Below are 18,186 nucleotides of genomic sequence, written 5' to 3'. Positions count from 1 at the left end.
AAGAAAAAACTTGAAACTCTTTTCTTTAAAAAAAAAGTTATTCAGGTTTTATTCACACCAGCAGCTCTGCCCTCCTCTCCCTGCCTGTTGCTGGGGCTCCTTCCACACTGCCAGAGTCAGGGGAGGGCTTCTCTGGCCTCCTCGGCTGTAATCTCCTGGGAGTAGAGGTCAGTGAAGAGAGCCGGCAGCCAGTAGCGGGCCTCCCCTGGGGCCTGTAGGTCCAGCCAGGCCAGCCCTTCCTTCAGCAGGTGTTCCTAGAGGGAAAAGGTAGGAAGAGTCGGGAGTTCCTGTAAGGTGGATAAACGACCCCCAGACCTGTTTGGGCATCAGTGGGGTTTTCAGACTAAATCTACACGAGTGCCTTCACACCTTTACACAACCAGACTGGAATTCCAGGTTTTGTTTGGCCCTGACCTTTGCCTGAGGTGCAAAAGATGCCACCAAATCACTTAACCCATGCTGCTGGGAAGGAGGGTAAAGACAAGTAGTGTGGGATGCTGGAGAAGGACTGTGGGGCTGCAGAGACGTCCACCCTATGGCCTGAAGCAAATCCCTGATCCCAGTTCCCTGAAGCAAAATGGACACCACTGTTGTAATCACGTTTCCGTTAACTTGTGGGTCAACCTTTATGGGCAAGTTAATGGAGGGACTCTCTTCGTTTAGAATGGACGGGCAATTCTTACAGCCATTTGGAAATAGGCTCAAGATGGGCCCGGTTGTCCCCAGCAGCGTTAAACAGATGTTTATGTTACCCTGCTTTCCAGAAGAAATTAAGTCTATAGTTTAATTGCCTGGATAAGGAAGAAGGTATGAAAAGCCAGGGTTCCATTCTCCTGCTACTCCTTCACATCAGCCTCTCGTTAGCACCACGAGATCTGTATATAGAGAACACTAACTATATAATACACGGTGTCATAGTATAGCATTATGGGTATGTAATTAAGTAGGTAACAATTCCCTTCACTCTGTATTGACAGTGTTACTTCCAGTACAAACCGTATGAACTGTCTGACCAGGCTCGACAGGTGGGGGGAGAGAGGAGGTACTGGTAACGGGCCTACGCGGACTTAGAAGCCTGCCTCTGAGTCGGACCTCAGGGGCACCTTCAGAGGAATGCGGGGGTTGCCTTGCTTCTCTGTGGTGACAGCAGCCTTCAAGGCGAGAGGCCAGCAGAGCAAGGCTAAAGTTTCTGCCGGTGTACTGTCTATCCACCCATCTGGAGACCGTCTCTTCTGGGCCATTCCAGAATTCACATACCAGCACTTGCCGCGCTCGCTCGGTCTCCCATTTAAGACTGGCTTTGATATCACTGACAGTCACGTAGCCGTTTTTCTGAAGGAAGGAGGAATGAGGGAGTCAGTTAACAGTGGACTTTCCCTAAGAACCCAGCGTCTGCCCGGCAACAACAGACCGACCTAGACAGGAGGAAGGCCTGCCCTTGAAGCCTAAGAGCAGGGAAAAAGAATGTTTAGAAACCCCAGCAAAGAGAAAGAAGCGACTTTAAGAGTGACAGGTTGCAGGGGGGGCAGGTTCGGTCTTAAAAAGTGGGGTCCCTGGTACTAAAATACTAATTTAGACTTTCTCCGAGAACTTCAGAGTATGACAAGATTCAGAATAATTCAATGAAAGCAAGAAATGGTGACAATTCCCTGCCTCACCTTACCTGTTCCCCACTAAGAAAAGCCCCTCCTTATTTAGTTTTGTTCTCCATTATCAGATTAAGAAAACTGAACGTGTCTTCCCTAAATCCGGGGTAAGGAATGGGGAAAGGGGGGTACGCTGAAGGCATGCTGAGGAACGGGGGACTGGCAAACAAGATGAAACGTTTGTTTGGAAGAACCCATTCAGAGTGTAGTACTCCAAAGACCTCAGAGAATCGGTCTACCCAAGCAATCCAGCCCTCTGTCTGCATGTCTGTCTGCTCCACTAGACTGTACGCTCCCTGAGAGCAGGACCTCTGGTGCCTGCCGTTCTGCCTCCCCCACCCCCCCACAGCCTGGCCCGGTGCTTTGCGCTGTAGCTGCTCAATAAATGTCTTCTAAATAAGCACCGGTCTGAGTCGTGCGTCCACTGGACAGTCTCAGTGGAAGACCTGAGTCTGTGCTACTCCCGAAGTCCCTCCCAGACTGTACCCCCCCCCGCCCAGGCCCTGGCCCTGCCCCTGCGGCCCCCAAAGGCAGCCGGTACCTCGGCCAGCTGCAGCACCACGGTGTGGTCCATGTTGAGCTCAGCCGGGACGGACTGAATGAGGTAGGTGCCGCCCACGGGGATGATGCCGAAGCCAGTGCCCAGCGCCTTCAGTTTCTTGATGGCCCTGATCAGGTCGTCTCTGAGGGGAGAAAAAGCCGCTTAAAGAGCCCTGGCACAGCAGACCCAGCTGCAACGCAGTTTCAGCTCCGGCCTAGCCGGGATCCCGACAAGACTCAAATGGCTGCATGAGAGTCAGTGACCTCAGTAAGAAAGCAGGGCCAAGGGGCACCAGACAGCGCTGGGACACTCCTGAGAGATGGTACAGGGATGGAGCAAAAACCCGCCCACAGGAGCCCACCGGGGAATGGGAACGAAGGTGCTCCATGCAACAGATGACGGAACAGCGCGGACTGTGGTAAAGAGGAAACCGGAAACCACCCATGTATTTTACAGACGGCGACCCAGCTGATGATCGCCATGGGGAAATTCAGGCCCGCTCCTGCCAGGTCATCTGGTTTCCTGTTAACAACTGAACTTCAATTAGGGAAAAAGAAAACCCACAAGACCATGTGTAGACCCTATATGCAGCCCATATACTGACAGCCTTTTTTTTAACCTTTTCTCAAACTGAAGTCTCGCATGGAGGCTGCTGAACCAGGTCAACAAGTACCCCGCCTTCTGACCCCCACTCTATTCCCCAGCCTTTCCCGGTGTGTGCGCTTAGTCTCCTTCACCACAAATAGCTCAATATTAAGCCCTAAGTATGTTTAAAAAAAAAAAAATAGTAACAATACATGCATACACGTGAAAAAAAAATGCTTAGAAGAAAATACACGAAAATGTCCATAGTTGTAATCTCAGCTGAGAAATAACAGGTGGTTTTTGGTTCTTTAGGTCTGTATTTCCCGTTTTCTAAAACACAGGATTTCTGATCATAAAGAGGAACAAAACGATCCCGAAAGTAGCCTAGACATGTGAGCAGTAAAGAGAAAAGACTTCCATCTGATTTTTAAAGACCTTTCCATACTCCAAGGGGTTGGGAGGCAAGACCTACTGGCTGACGTCCTGCGCGAACTTGCCCCTTCCTTTCAGCACCTGCTGGTGCAGCTCCTCCAGGGTTATCAGGCCTGTGCGAGCGGGGAGGAAAGCAGAGGGAGGATGAGCTTTGTGGTTGAGCCAAACCAAACCCAAAATACAAATTATTAAGATGACCCTACTGGGTGACCATTTTTAGGTCACATTTTGGGGAGCTGAGAAAGTGGGCATCACCCCACCCTGGAGCACCAGGACACATAGTTACTAATTTTAAAATCATAACCTGAGGGGCGCCTGGGTGGCTCAATGGGTTAAAGCCTCTGCCTTCGGCTCAGGTCATGATCCCAGGGTCCTGGGATCAAGCCCCACATCGGGCTCTCTGCTCAGCAGGGAGCCTGCTTCCTCCTTTCTCTCCCTGCCTGCCTCTCTGACTAGTTGCAATCTCTGTCTATCAAATAAATAAATAAAATCTTAAAAAAAAAAAATCATAACCTGAACATGCTGTGTATTGAGGGAAAGGCCTATTTCCTACCTCCCTATTATTTTCTGTAATCACCAGGGAACCTGCTGGGCGAAGCTCTCTAGGGAATAGAGACCATCATTCAGGTAGTTCCATTTTTCAACCACATGAAGCCGCTAAGATGCTTCTGAAGACCTAAGAGCTTCTCAAAATCTTACTGGCCTGCAGTCTGCAGGATGGAAAAGATCACCTTTCAAGGTCTTCTCCCTCCGAGAAGTTCAAAGCCCAGTGCTCAGGACTCAGCCAGCCTCACCTCCATTCCGGTGCTTCAAGGCCAGGCACACCTCGATAATCTGGACCCCCAGCTCGTAATAGAAATCCCCGACGCCTAGCATCTCAGACCAAAATCCTTTTCCAGCTGAAAGAAAGGAAGAAAAACAAAAGCCAGGTTATAGGTTGGTTTCTATCCTTTCTTTTCTTTCCAAGCTAGATTAAAACATCTACCCTGTGGGAAGCGTTCTCTGTCTAGCCTAAGTCCTGGGGCTCCATTTGCTATTCAGGATCCTCAAGACAGTCGAACTCTTGGGAAGTTCTCCTAAAAACCAGCTCGGACAGTTGGCAAGGGTGGGCAATCTAAAAGGCATTTCTGTTTGGCTAATTCTGGCTCAGAACACTATAAAAATGAGTCTACCGTTCCCAAATTATACAGTGAAATACAATGGGATATAGGGTCTAGACAAGGCTGAGAGAAACCATCCGCAGACCTGGCCTTTAAAAATCCACCGGAGACAACAGTTCACTGGGGGAAAAATGCAGGTTACAGAGTAGTAATTACAGCATAATCCGATATGTTAGAAGAAAAAGTTTATAAATAGGATGAAGGCGCCCAGAAAGCTACCTCAGACTGTTAATATTTATCTCTGCAACTACGGAACAGGGTCCGGAGACTCGTACTTTCTCTTTTTCTTTTTTCTCCTCTATTGACTGACTCCAGGATGACATGCTACTTTCATTAAAACTCAATTATCTTTTTTTTTTTTAATATTTTATTTATTCAACAGAGAGAAATCACAATTAGGCAGAGAGGCAGGCAGAGAGAGAGGAAGAAGCAAGCTCTCCACGGAGCAGAGAGCCCGACGTGGGGCTCGATCCCAGGACCCTGGGATCATGACCTGAGCCGAAAGCAGAGGCTTTAACCCACTGAGCCACCCAGGTGCCCCAAAACTCAATTATCTTTTTAAAAAAGGGAAAAAAGTCCACTGTAGGTCACGACCCACGGGAAGGCCCGTACCCTGGCTACGAGCCCAAAGGCAACGTCTCTGGCTTCCCCCTCATGCTGCGCACTCAGCCATCCTGCTGGGCACTCCCTGGAAACAACAGCCTCTGGCCCTCCCTGCAGGCCCTTCTCGAAGGGCCTTCTGGAAGAAGGCTTAGCCACAGTGCTGACAGCCGGCAGAGCTGCTGGCCCTCTGGGGCCCCAGGAGAACACCGCAGCCCCGCACACAGCTCCTTACAGGCCAGTGGGTCCACCCCGATGGTGGCGCACATGTCCTGGAACTGCACCCGGAACTCGGGATTCTTCCGGATCTCCTGCTTGTGCTTGCTGGCGAATTCCTCCAGGTTGCTCTTGAACATGTCCAGCTGTTTCGACATCTGTAAGGTGGACCAGGGAGAGGTCAGGGGCAGCCCAGTCAAGTGATAACCCGATGCCAAAAGTAAGTTCCCGGCCCAGTGGCAGGGCAAAGGCTGAAATAACCACCTCATCCAGGCCTGCCATGACACTATTTCTTGTTCCCTTTCTTGCTCAGCGGGGAGCCTGCTTCTCCCTCTGCCAGCTGCTCCCTCAGCTTGTGCACTCTCTTTCTCTCTCTCAATTAATAAAATCTTAAAAAGATTGATGTATCTTAACTTGAGACAGTGAGAACACGCACATGCACACACGCGAGGAGGAGGAAGGGCAGAGGGAGAGATCATCAAGCAAAGTCTCCACTGAGCGTGCAGCCGCACTGGGGGCTCAATGAGATCATGATCAAAGCCAAAACCAAGAGTCAGACGCCCAATCGACTGAGCCGCCCAGGCGCCCCTATTGTTCCCTCTGTTTATCCCTAACTTTCGTTCATGGTTCTCTTGTCAGCTGGATTGGGATGCCATAATGTTTCCTCAATTCTGTAACACACATTTTTGGGGGCACCTGGCTGGTTCAGTCGGCGGTCGAGCATGCAACTCTTAATCTCAGGGTTTTGAGTTTGAGCCCCATGTTGGGAATAGAGATTACTTCATCTTTGGGGGTGCCTGGGTGGCTGAGTAGGTTAAGTGGCCTACTCTTGGTTTCGGCTCAGGTCATGCCCTTGGGGTCGTGAGACTGAGCCCCACCTGTCTCTGCACTCACCTTGGAGTCCAGTTAAGACTCTCTCCCCCTCTCCCTCTGCCTCTTCCCACCTGCACGCTCTATCTCTAAAATTAATAAATAAATCTTTAAAGTATAAATAAAATAAAACATTTTAAAGACAAAAAAATAAAATACACATTTCCCCCCCCACATGTTCCTGTTCTAAAGTCGGGATGCATCTAACAATTTTATCTAATGTGATACTTTTTCGTTTTCCCAGAGAAACTGTTACTAGATTGAAGGTGTACCCCAGAATCCATTTTGTCTTAAAAATGAGAGAATGTGGAGACATCTGGGTGAGTCGGTTGTTAAGCGTCTGCCTTCGGCTCAGGTCATGATCCCCAGGGTCTTGGGATCGAGCCCCACATCCAGCTCCCTGCTCGGTGGGAGGCCTGCTTCTCCCTTTCCCACTCCCCCTGCTTGTGTCCCCTCTCTCACTGTCTCTCTCTGTCAAATAAATAAATAAAATCTTTTTTAAAAATTGAGAGAATTCAGCTTTCAGAAAGAAAGAAATCTTCAGCCACTGACAGAAAGGTTACACAGGAGAGAAAGGAAGCCTGGTATGAATTAGGTTTGCAGTGATTGTTGACTCTTTCAGTCATGGACCTTCTTGGGAATCAACTCTAAATAAAGAATCCCAAAGGGAGGGGTGGGTCTACCAGATTATATTCCAAAGCTAAATACAAATGGTTTGGGGATTTTCTGACTTATTTGTAGTATTCCTTCTCTTTCCCTAATTAACAAAGCCTATGTTCCATCCACCAAGAGTAATGACTCCTGGCCCAATATGTCCTCGTTTGCTACATTTTAGAAACTAAAACATAATCACCATTTCCCGTGGATTCCTGTATGTCATCTCCCCTATGAGTGGGAGGCTTTGTTTCTTTTTTTAAAAATACATAAGTATGTATTTATTTTAGGGGGAGAGAGAGAGCACAAGTGGGAAGGGCACAGAGAGGAGGAGAGAGAATCTCAAGCACACCCCCCGCTGAGCAAGAAGCCCAACACCAGGCTCCATCCCACCACCATGAGATCATGACCTGAGCAGAAACCAAGACTCACACTTAACCAGCTGAGCCACCCAGGCATCCCTGAGGTGGGAGATTTTGAAGAGCACAGCCCATGTCTACTCTCTTTCCTCAGTACAAGGATCCATTTCCTTGCTTAACTGTTTCCTCCTCTTCTTTACCAGTCCCAGTAACTGCGTGAACTCAGGGCATGAAAAGGGAATCACAGGCACCGCACCCAATCACTGATACACACTTTTGGTACGCACCTAGATGTGACGGTGGTGGTGATGGGCCACACAGGTTAAGCCGTATTTTCATGTTATTCTTAGGCACTTGAGGTGAAAGTCCCCAAAGACCTAATTCAAACAGCTCTACCACCTACTACCCATGTAATCTTGGATAAATCACCTGAATGTCCTCAATTCTAAACTGGGAAGAATAGAGTTCCCTCCTGGTAGGATCGTCAGGATGAACAAGATAGTGTATGTTTAAAAAAAAAAAAAAAAAAAGGACACGTGCCTAGGACGATATAAGCATGTAAAGACTCAAAGATGTTAGCTACCACTCTTATTAGCAAGTCCCATAAAAGATCTGAGCAGCCCAGAAACCGAGATTTGCCAAATACCCTATTTTTAGTTCAATCCAAACAATCTAGTTTACATCAGAGGTGTCCTGTCCAGCTTAGTCGGGTCTCCCTTGCTGCCTGGAGCCCTCCAACCGACTCACCTGGGCCAGCTGGTCCTCCGCCAAGACAGTGCCTCGCTCCTTATACTTGGCCTGTCAGACAAAGAGACCAATGTGAGTTAAGAGTGGGCGCTGGGGGCTCCCACTTGTACAGCCTCCCATGAAGTATGAGAAGAGGAAGGTCTCTCTTAAATGGTTTTTCTTAGGGTGAGGGATGAGGAAGTAAAACAGACGGCTAGTCTGTAGTCCTATTTGGGGACGCGGGGGAAAGGGCTGGTGGATCTGCGAATGCTGACATTCCAATCAACCGGAAACAAGAAAGTCAGTTCCCCGGGACCCGAAGAGCCCGTGTCAGATTCTGATGGGGGGCGATTTGAAGGTACAGAGCTCTGCTCCGAGACTTTCAGTCTCTCTCGGGTCGGGGATGGCTGTAGGTCGGCCTTCTTCTCCTCACCTCGGCAAGCTTCTTCTTGGCGATGGCGCCCGCTCCCACCCCGCGGCGATGCATCCCCACCCTGGGCCCGGGGGCAGCCCCGCTGCCGGGACCCCGGGTCTCCGCGTCCCGGGATCCGCCGCCGGCTCCCAACGCGGAAGCGCGGGGCGCACGTCATTTCCGCGCGCCGGAAGCTAAGCGCCCACTTCCTGCCGCGGGGCAGAACGGCCCCGCCTTCCTCTGGTGGCCAAGACTGGAGTAGCCAGCCCGGCAAAGCCTCGTGGCGGGGAGGACCGGCGAGTGCTGACGCGGAGCCGAGGCGTCTTTGTCGGAGGCGCGCTCCCCACCCACGTGGGCGCCTCGGAGCCCCGCGTGGTAGCACGACTGAAGCTCGCCGCCTCCCGGGCTCCGGCTCCCAGCCGCGTACCATGGGCCAGGCGTTGAGTTGGCCCCGAAGCTTCCAAATTGACCATGAAGCACAACCCAGCAGCTCTAATGGAGCCTACCTGTTGGAGTCACACGCAGAGATTCTAAGACCTTACAGTTAGGAACTTGGACTCTGGAATGAGACAGCCGGTTCCATAGCTCACTTCCCCTGCAGGGGGTCCAGTCACTTCAGCCAAAGTCCTGAATCTCTTGTGTTCTAGTGTCCACAGTATAGAGTAATACCAACTCAGGAAGTTGTGAGGATGAAGTGAGAAAATTATAACAAAGCGTTTCGGGCGATGCCTGACGTATAAGTAAACATCAGTTACGATTGTTACTCATCAGATTTGGAGTGGAATTAGCCATCTGTGTGTTTAGAAAGCTCCACGGGTGCTTTCTACAGCGTTGAGCCCAACAAAGGAGCTAACGAAGGATTCTTAAGCCAGGAAGTTGTTACTTGACTTGTTAGATCAAATTCTTGTTTTAGAAAAATTAGTGACAAATGGGGCACCTGGATGGCTCATTCCCTCAAGTGTCTGGGTTGGGCTCAGGTCAAGATCTTGGGATCCTGGGATTGAGCTCCGCATGGGGCTCTCTGCTCAGCAGGGAGGGTGCTTCTCCCTCTACCCCTCCCCTTACTTGTGCGCTCTCTCTCTCTCTCTCTCTCTCTCTCTCCCTCTCTTTCTGTCAAATAAATAAAATCTTAAAAAAAGGGGCGCCTGGGTGGCTCAGTGGATTAAGCCGCTGCCTTCGGCTCAGGTCATGATCTCAGGATCCTGGGATCGAGCCCCGCATCGGGCTCTCTGCTCTGCAGGGAGACTGCTACCTCCTCTCTCTCTGCCTGCCTCTCTGCCTACTTGTGATCTCTCTCTCTCTCAAATAAATAAAAAATCTTAAAAAAAAAAAATCTTAAAAAAAAAGTGACAACCTAGACTTAAGTCAGCCATAGCAAAGCAACCTAGAAATGATGCAAGCTAGCACTAAGATATTGGCCATGAGGTGGAGAGAATGGGATGGTTTCAGGAGATATTTGGAGGGCAGAATGGTAAAACTGGTAAGATGGAGACAGAGTGGGTAGGGAAAAATGCTGTTTTCTGTTTTGGGCAGCAGGGTGGTGCCATTCAGAGAAGGGGGTGTGGGAACAGGGACTGAGACCACAGGATGAAGCTGGGGAATTAAAAGTGGTTTGAACAAGTTGAAATTGAGGTCTCTGTGACATCACAAGAGAGACAACCAATGGTCATTTGGATGTATTAACATAAAGGTCTACAGAAAGAGCTAGGCAGAGCTACAGATCCAGAATCATCAGCAAGGTGAAATCACAAATGTGAATAATGTTACCAGAAGTTTCAAGTAAAAGGGTTAGAAGAGGACATGAGCAGAGATTGGTGACAGGATTTTTAGCCATCACTTTGGACCCTGAGGGATTACGGAGCCAAGGCTCAGGTCCCTGACCTGAGGATTTCATGGAGCAGAGCGATCACACCAGCCTTGAGCTGCCTGCTTCTGGATGCTTACAAGAAAGAGAAATAATGTTCTGTCTTACCAGAGCCACTGTTGGTTACCCAAGCCCAGGTGTTTTTCTGTTATTTGAAGCAGAATCTAGTGTTAGTGGGTATAAGGACCAAATTTCAGATTCATCATCAGACATAGACTTAGACACTGAGTTCTATAGTTAGTCTAAGTCCCCTTAGAAACAAACTTCCCCAGGGGCACCTGGGTGGCTCAGTGGGTTAAGCCTCTGCCTTTGGCTCAGATCATGATCTCAGGGTTCTGCAATCGAGTCCCACATCGGGCTCTCTGCTCAGCAGGGAACCTGCTTCTCTCTCTCTCTCTCTCTGTGCCTACTTGTGATCTCTCTCTGTCAAATAAATAAATAAAATCTTAAAAAAAAAAACTTCCCCAGACACAGATTTGCTCTTCCAACACGTACTAGCCATCTCCTAAAATACTGACCTTCAATATACCTATCCATGCCTTTCTGCAAAACATGTCACCCCTTACATACACACATTTACCTCCTCCTATTCTCATATTCTTACTACGCCACTCCCTAACACAAAAATTTGGTCTTTTCCTGATTCACTGACACACAAAGACACACCTGCATCATTTCTCACTCTTTGACTCACATGGTATAACCGCTTAAGATAAATGCACTGATCCTTCACTCACACTCCTTTCTTAAAATTTATTCATACCCTCAAATGCACAGACATTCACTCTTGTAGGTGCAAACATTGGCAGGAGCCACACCTGGTTACCACACTCAAGCTGATACACACTCCTTCCCTTATTCAGACAAATTTGTTCTCTTTCATGATTTTAGAGAAAGTATGTTGACCAGTAATGTGCTGGTAAATGTTTAACAACAACCTCTCCAGGCTGGGAAGGAGGAGCTCTGATTTACAGCATTTGTCAATTTTCACGGTGTACTCTGGCCATGGCCGATTTCAAGGTAACAATGATTTTACAACCTGCTCACAAAATGTCTGACAATTGCACAAGGGATCTCAGAAGCGCTCAGCTCCAATGTACCCTGAATGCCGACCATTGCACATGCTGTCGCTTGCTTTAAGTGACTCACTGGCCTTAGCCACAGGGTGGCTGAGAGCAAGGGACTTTAATTCTCTACCTCATGGAGGCAGTGTAGTGCATGGTTAACAGCTAGTATGTTACTATCTTAAAAGTGCTGTGATGAGGCCTTAAATGAGGTTTACAGAGAGCTGAGCATAATGCCTGGCCCGTAATAAAGACATTGTACAAATTTATTCTAAATAACCCTTTCTGATTCGCTCACCCCCAAAGACACCCAAGGCTCCAGAAATAGAGATCCAACTTCTCCCCAAGACAACTTGGGGTTCTTCTTCTTCTTTTTTTTTTTTTTTTAAAGACAGCCGATTCTACCATAGAGATTCACTAAACTATATCTTCTGAGCAAAGGCATGTTCTAAACTGTGTGGTACACACTCTCCAAACTCAAGGAGTTTAAGAGGAGAGAAAACCTAAAATGTCAGCGCTGGAGGAGGACTGCACACTGGCAGCCCTTGGGCAAATTCAGTTCTCAAAAGTGTTTTGTTTGGTCAGCAGAAAACGTGTCTCTTCCATTTTCACAGTCCCCATCCTTCCCATTGTCTTACCCCCTCCCCACTCTGCTCAGTTATGCCACAGGCCCAGCCCTTCAACCAATCCAGCTTGCCACTCCCTGATTGAAAACAAATATCCTTGTATTTTTAAATTGAAGTTTAGGTGGGTAAGTGATAATCAAAGTTAACTTACTGACCATTTACTTTGTGTCAGGCACTATATTAATTAATAGTTCAACCCTAGGAGTCAGGTACTTCTGAATCTTTTTCTCACAGACAGGAAACAGGCTGAGAGAGAGGAACTAACTTGCCAAGTCACAGACCTAATAAGCAATTTCAGTCTTTGAATCAGGGTGTGTTTGACTCGTGTCTACTAAAATGTGACAAGATCAAGGGGAGAGAGGACATTCCAGGCAAGACAGCCCAAGTGAAGGGGGAGGAGACAGGCTTGCCTTCCATGGATACCAGGCATTGGGTTGAACACTGGCAGATAAAGGTATTGATTTTTGGGCAAACTGAGTTAGGCCCTTTCCCTTCACTCCCACTCCCACCACCCCAGGATAAGCCTGGAATCCTGCAAAAGAGGGTTCTCTTAACTGGTCTTTGTTTCTCACTGCCATCCTAGTTCATCTCGGTATGTAATCCTCACTCATGACGGTTTGGGAACGAAAATAACTCTTCAAACCTGCCCCTGCTCTGAGGATAAAATCTGAAAAGTTTTAACATGGCCTTTAAGACTCTTTCTCTGCCCTCTGGTCCAGCCTGATTATGCTAATCTCCCCACTGGGGGGGGGGGTGTCCCTTTGTACGAATAACATTGAGGTAATGTTTATTAAGGCTCTCCTCATCCTTTGGCCCTCTGACCCTCACCATCCCACTCAGCTTGACTGTCACTCTCTCAAAGAGGCACTGAGACTCCCTACTCCCTCTAGATGAGGCTGCTCTGTTCTCATAGCACTCTAGTCCTTCTTCACATAGCTTTGCATGTGGCGCAATTATTATTATTATTTTTTTTTTTAGAAAGAGAGGAAGGGAGGAGTCAAGGGAGGAGAGAGAGAATCTTAAGCAGGCTCCAAGCCTAATGCAGAGCCCGAGGCAGGGCTTGATCTCATGACCCTGAGATCTTGACCTGAGCAAAACCAAGATTTGAAGGCTTAACCGACAGAGCCACCCAGGTGCCCCAGCATGTTACATGATTATTAATGTGTGTGTGTGTGTGTGTGTGTGTGTGTGTGTGTGTGTGTGTGTGTTTAAGATTAGGGTCTGTATCCATCACGGGTCTATACATTCCTCAGGGACAGGGACTGTGCCCATTTCCATGATTGCTGTGTTCCCAGCAGTTAGCACAGCCCCTACCTCTACTGGTATTTGGAGAGTAAACAGACGAATTACAGATGCAGGCGGGAACCGTATCTCCTTTTCATTGAGAGGCACACGCCTACAGACAGACAAACGTTGACAGTGCTCAAGCAGACATTTGAGTAAGTTTTGACAATGAGGACAAAGATTTATTTCAGCTTAAACTTTATTGGTTTGGCTTCTCTTGGGTACCCTGGAGTGAAGCTGAGTCCTGAGTGAGCGAAGGGCAGAGTCCGGGCCCAAGCTGGGTTTGGTCTGAGTCACTGAAATCTGGGGAGAGTGGAAGGAAGAGGGGAAGTGTTTGGAGAGGAGAGTCACTATCTACTCGGAGTCAGCAAATTAATTCATCCTGGTCCCCAGGAAAGGTTCAATGACCTTTTTAATTATAAGTAATCAAAATGATTCCAAAAAGCACCCACCTCCCTATGGAGAATTTCTCATACTCTCCTCCATTGCTCCTTTCCTGCCCTCTACCAGAAGCCATCCCAGATCTACTCCCTCCATGCCTCCCTAGCTCGCCAGCATCAAAGCCTGAAATGAGTCTTGGTTTCGAAGCCTCGGTGTCTGCATCTTGAATGAAGGTCCCGTCTCAGCCCTTAGGTAGATGGGCTCCTTCGTGACATTTGGCCACCCCTTGCTTCTGGGACATAACAGATTAAAGGACCTCCTAGCTGGTGAGATGGGTTCCAGAACCAGTGAGACCAACAATGGCTACAGACAGGGGCAACATGCTTCCAGCTCCAGGGGCCATGGGACAAGGGTACAGAGGGAGAGCTGAGAATAGATGGGCAGCTTGGCTCAGGTGTGCAGGGGAGGGGAACACAGCCTCTCACCCAGATAAGGTGGAGACCCAGAAGTAACGACAGCTGCCAACATTACTGAACTCTTCCTCCTCCCATGTTGCTCTCAGCTCTTTCCTCTGACGATCTTATTTACACCGGACAACAATCCCACAGAAGTGGTCTGAATAAGCCTTGTTTTCTTGAGAACACTGAGGTTCAGGGAGCCTTGTTGGTTTGCTAGCACATCCTGGGAGGGGGTGCGATCCGAACCCATGTCTGGCCCCAAAGCTCAAGTTGTAAGTGCGACACGAGACGCCCGAAGCCACCAGACAGCCCACCTGCGTCTGCAGACTTCCGTCTTATCCACCATCCAGGCCAGCAGCTCTCGAATCAGTAAATCCCGGAGCAAGTCTTCATCACCGGGGTTCCTGGGGAGGGAGCTGCCAAGAGGAAAGCCTCAGCTGGGCTGGGCTGTTTGAGCCTGGGCCCCACCCAGAGTGAGTAAATACAGGGCTTGGGACTCCCAGGGACAGCTGGGGTCTGGGGAAGGAGTCAACACAGCTGCCTCTCCTTATCTCAGCTTTCAAAGCTCCCCCCTGACCTGTGGGCCCGGGAATAGGGGTTCTTCAGTGTAGGAGGCACCCCACCCACCCAACACTGAGAGCATCCCCGAATGCATCCCCAAAACCCAGGAGATTACTTTGGGGACAGTCACTCTTTAGAATGTCCACAGATTGCTCAGCTTCCCCAGAGAGGGGATCACTGATGTCAAGGGACTGGCCTTGACAGGGTCCCTGTTCCTCAAACAGCCTTCCTGAGGTCTGTCGGGGAGAAGTAGGGAAGTCAGTTCCTGACGTCCCCCTGAGGTCTCTTTCTCTGCCCTCCTCCTTGACTCTGTGATTCTGCACACCAAGTCGTCAATCTTAGGGACTCTGACCCCAAACCCTTCCTAGGACCCCAGCCCCTATTCCTCCTCCGCTTCTCCCTTAAGCTCAGGCTGGCCTCCAGGAGTTTCTCCAAGACCCCTCTCTGAACCAGGAGTGGAAGGGGATGCTTCTCTGGGGCCCTGACCCCCTCTGGGGTCTGGGAGAGGGAACAATGAGGCCCTGCCCCCCCTTCCCCTGTGGGCGGACTCACCCCTGCTGCTCCCTCTCCTCCTCCTTCCTGTCAGATTGATGGGCCAGCTCCAGGGCCCCAGCCTCCCTCTGGGTGATGTTGTGTTTCCAGCTGGTAGGGTAAAGATGCGGGAGTGGGTGGGGCTGGGAGGCTCCAGATGTTGCCCAGTCCAAAGCCTCCACTCTTTTGGGACCTTAACCCAAGTTGCCAAGCGAACCTCTTTCTCAGCTCAGCCGCCCCACTGCCTGTTGTGGGCATCAGCCACCAGGCCGACTGAACAGCCAGGACAAGGTAAGAGACTCGGCCAAGAGAAGGAAGAAGGACCAAGTCCCATGTGGCCACCACTGCGGCAGCTCTGCTCCCTCTGCCTTCGTCTGCAGCCCCGTGGGGATCCTCCGGGAGCCCCTATCTCTTCCCTGATCCCTCTCCTTAGAAGGAAAGGAGTGGAAAATTGCCTTGGTCCTACGCCCCCCTCAGACTGGGCAGGTCGGGGCCACCGTGTCGCCCAGCTCCCCATTGGTGCCTCAGTGAAAGGCACCACAGGGAGTCGTGAGTCACCGGCCCCTGTGGCCTGCGCACCCGGTGTACTGGAAGGAAGGTGCGGCCAGCCCCAGGCACAGGAGGGAGCGTGTGCTTCGACTCACTCGTTCTTCTTCCCCTTCTGCGCCAGCAGCCAGTTCACAAAGTCCTGCTGGCGGATTTTGTCCATGGCGATACTGTAGTCGCTGATGAAAGTCCCCTCGGCATACCTGGGGCCTCGAGGTCGGGAGCCACTGACCTTCGCGTGGACTCTGAGGGGCAGAGGGAGGAGAGAGCTAGAAGCCTGGACACTGAAGGAGGGGCAGGGGGTGAGGGGCATCAGGAGGCAGGGCTAGATGATCCTCACTCACAGGAGGCCTGAGTTTGAGAACAAACCCTCCGTTTCCTGGGAGTCCATTTTTATGGAGATCCCCTCTTGTCTACGCATCAGGCCCCTGGGACTTTATCCTCAAGCTCAAGAACCCACTTCTGGTACCTTCAGTGTGTGCGGCTCTGGCTTGGGGCAGAGAGGGATCAGGGAAGAGGACTGACCTCAGTTCCTTCCTTCACTCTTCTTGCCTGCTCCCCACCCCACCCCACCCCACCCCTGTCCATTCAAGGCTTTGTTCCCGGTTGCTAGGAATAGAGAGAGAGCGAGCTCTTCTGTTACAGCCTTACAGCCCTGGCTGTGGGGCCAGTCCTCTGGAAGTCCTTTACTACACAGACTCATTTGATCCTCATCTCCTCTACGAGGTAGACACTATATATCCACGCCCTTTTTGAGGAATGAGGAAACCAAAGAGCGGAGAGATTTTCTAGCACATCTCTTAGGGGGCAGATCCAGGATTTAGCCTCAGGCGGGCTGGGTCCAGGTCTAAGTTCACAAACTGGACGCCATGTTGTCCCTCCTTGCACCTGTCCGATGGCCGTGCCTCCCGTCCGCACGGCTGGCTGGACGGGCCCTGTGGCCAGCCCTTGCATCTGACAAGGCACTGCTCTTTACTCAAATGCGTCTCTCTCGCTCCTCCAGAGCACACAGCCCCCTGTTCCATATGCTCGTGACACTCTGCCTCCCCCCCGCCCCAGAAGTGCACAGGACAGTTGGCAACTCCCCTAGGTGGTTCCCAGGAGGCATTTGGGGACCCCTCAATATCTTCTTCTATTATATATCTTCTGTGGCTGCTGCGCAGGGGGCCGTTGCACAATCTGACCAAATGCACACGTAAGCGAATGGTCGAGGCTTCCGTTAGGAAGGGAGACGCTGTCATCAACTTCAGATCTTTAACCACCAGGAAGTCCTTCCAGAGATCTAACTACAGTCTCTTCTGTGGCAACAGTAGCTCATTAGAAAAACTCCTGGGTTCCATGCCCACTCTCCACCCGGACTGCTGGCAGGGTTTCCCCTCTGGCTTCTTTCCTCTTGGCTTGGGATTCTTCCCTTTCCCACCACCCCCCTGCCCCCGAAAACCAGAACTGGGTCATTCTCCCCAGCCTCCTCCTCTGCACCGGACCCCTCCCCTGCAGCCCTACCTGGAGTGAACATCTGCCTTCTCTCCGAGCACCACTGCCAGGAGCAGGGACCCCAGCAGCAGACTGAAGACCTTTACGGCCACCATCTTCCAAGGGTGATTTCCTGAGCAAAGAGAGAAGAGGGACCGGGATGAGGGCAGGATCTGCTCAGGTTAGTCAGCAGGGTCTGCTGTGTCCTGCTGACGCCTCGGGGCCCGTGTGGGTTCTGCAAGCTGGGGACACGGAGCTCTGGATGAGGGCATGGGGGGCAAGGTCCAGGCAGAAGAAAGCAGCCCAGACCCATGTGCCTGACAGCCCCCTGCCCAGCTCTGGCGGCTGGACCTCACATGTATGTGGTTTGGTGGGTCTCCCCTTACAGCCTCCAGAGTCCATAGCAGCCCACCTTCTAGCTGTCGGACTGGGCGGTCACCTAAACCATCACAGCCCTCTTGCCCCAAGTGAAAGCCACAAGTAGGACCATTCCATCCTCTCCTTCTCAGGCTTCACTCTCTCTACTCCGGGAAGCTCTTCCCGGGGTGCCCAAACATGTCTAGGTCTAGCTTTGGTTTTCAGGGCTTGGGAGGAAGGCTCTTTACTGCTCTTCACCCCTATTGAAGAGGCCCGGGAGGAAATGGGGCCAGACCTCGCTCATCCTCCTGCCTTCGTCACCTGGTGTTACAGGAGTCCTGAGAACCGCCTTCTTATTTCTCAGGTAGAGGAAAAGAAAGTGAGAGGCAAGGATGGCAAGCATCTCTGGGTGCTGAGACCTGCTGCCTGTCCAGTATCCCATCCACCCACCCTCCATCCCAGCTGCTCGCTCACCTGGCTTTCTTCCTGACTCTTCCAGAAGCACAGGGCAAGGGTTTCTTCCTCCTACCTTCTGGTCCTTTGGAGCCTGTCTCAAGAAAGTCTGCCGCAGCTCCTTTATATGCAGGCATCACAGACCTGCTGATTAGCCTAAAAGCGTCTTATCTCAAGAAATTAGGTCCACAGCTCCCGCCACATTAAGTCCATTTTACGCATAATAAAGTTGCCCTTTCCACCTGAACTGGGCTAATCGATAATTAACATTTGGGTATCTCCAGTTGCCGGGAGTGGGGGGGGGGGGGGACGCACCTTAAGTGTCCCCTTCCTTCTCCCCCCTCCTCCCTTCTCAGCGTGGGACCCCCATATTCTTCTAGCCCCGCC

The 18,186-nt window shown here is 50.6% G+C and overlaps 2 protein-coding genes across 3 annotated transcripts; both read right to left on the bottom strand.

Moving 5' to 3' along the window:
* Nucleotides 1-19: 19 nt before the first annotated feature.
* SNF8 (SNF8 subunit of ESCRT-II) lies at nt 20-8,363 on the bottom strand. The gene is made up of 8 exons (XM_045984388.1): nt 8,223-8,363; nt 7,811-7,861; nt 5,200-5,338; nt 3,999-4,103; nt 3,245-3,317; nt 2,188-2,329; nt 1,258-1,332; nt 20-254 (listed from the first exon to the last, which is right to left on the bottom strand). Exons 1-8 carry the CDS (start codon nt 8,274-8,276, stop codon nt 117-119), a joined length of 777 nt encoding a protein of 258 aa, XP_045840344.1. The 5' UTR covers nt 8,277-8,363; the 3' UTR covers nt 20-116.
* Nucleotides 8,364-13,220: 4,857 nt separating this feature from the next.
* LOC123929908 (gastric inhibitory polypeptide) lies at nt 13,221-17,903 on the bottom strand. Of its 2 annotated transcripts, none has more exons than XM_045986061.1 (6): nt 17,821-17,903; nt 17,020-17,122; nt 15,615-15,761; nt 14,992-15,081; nt 14,193-14,294; nt 13,221-13,342 (listed from the first exon to the last, which is right to left on the bottom strand). In XM_045986061.1, exons 2-6 carry the CDS (start codon nt 17,103-17,105, stop codon nt 13,333-13,335), a joined length of 435 nt encoding a protein of 144 aa, XP_045842017.1. In that variant the 5' UTR covers nt 17,106-17,122; nt 17,821-17,903; the 3' UTR covers nt 13,221-13,332. The 2 variants fall into 2 exon arrangements, with proteins under 2 accessions (XP_045842017.1, XP_045842018.1); XM_045986062.1 differs by having other exon boundaries at nt 14,193-14,282.
* Nucleotides 17,904-18,186: the final 283 nt, after the last annotated feature.

This window comes from Meles meles, chromosome 18, assembly GCF_922984935.1.
Source record: "Meles meles chromosome 18, mMelMel3.1 paternal haplotype, whole genome shotgun sequence".
Lineage (NCBI taxonomy): Eukaryota > Metazoa > Chordata > Mammalia > Carnivora > Mustelidae > Meles > Meles meles.
This window is presented reverse-complemented; position numbering and strand designations above follow the sequence as displayed.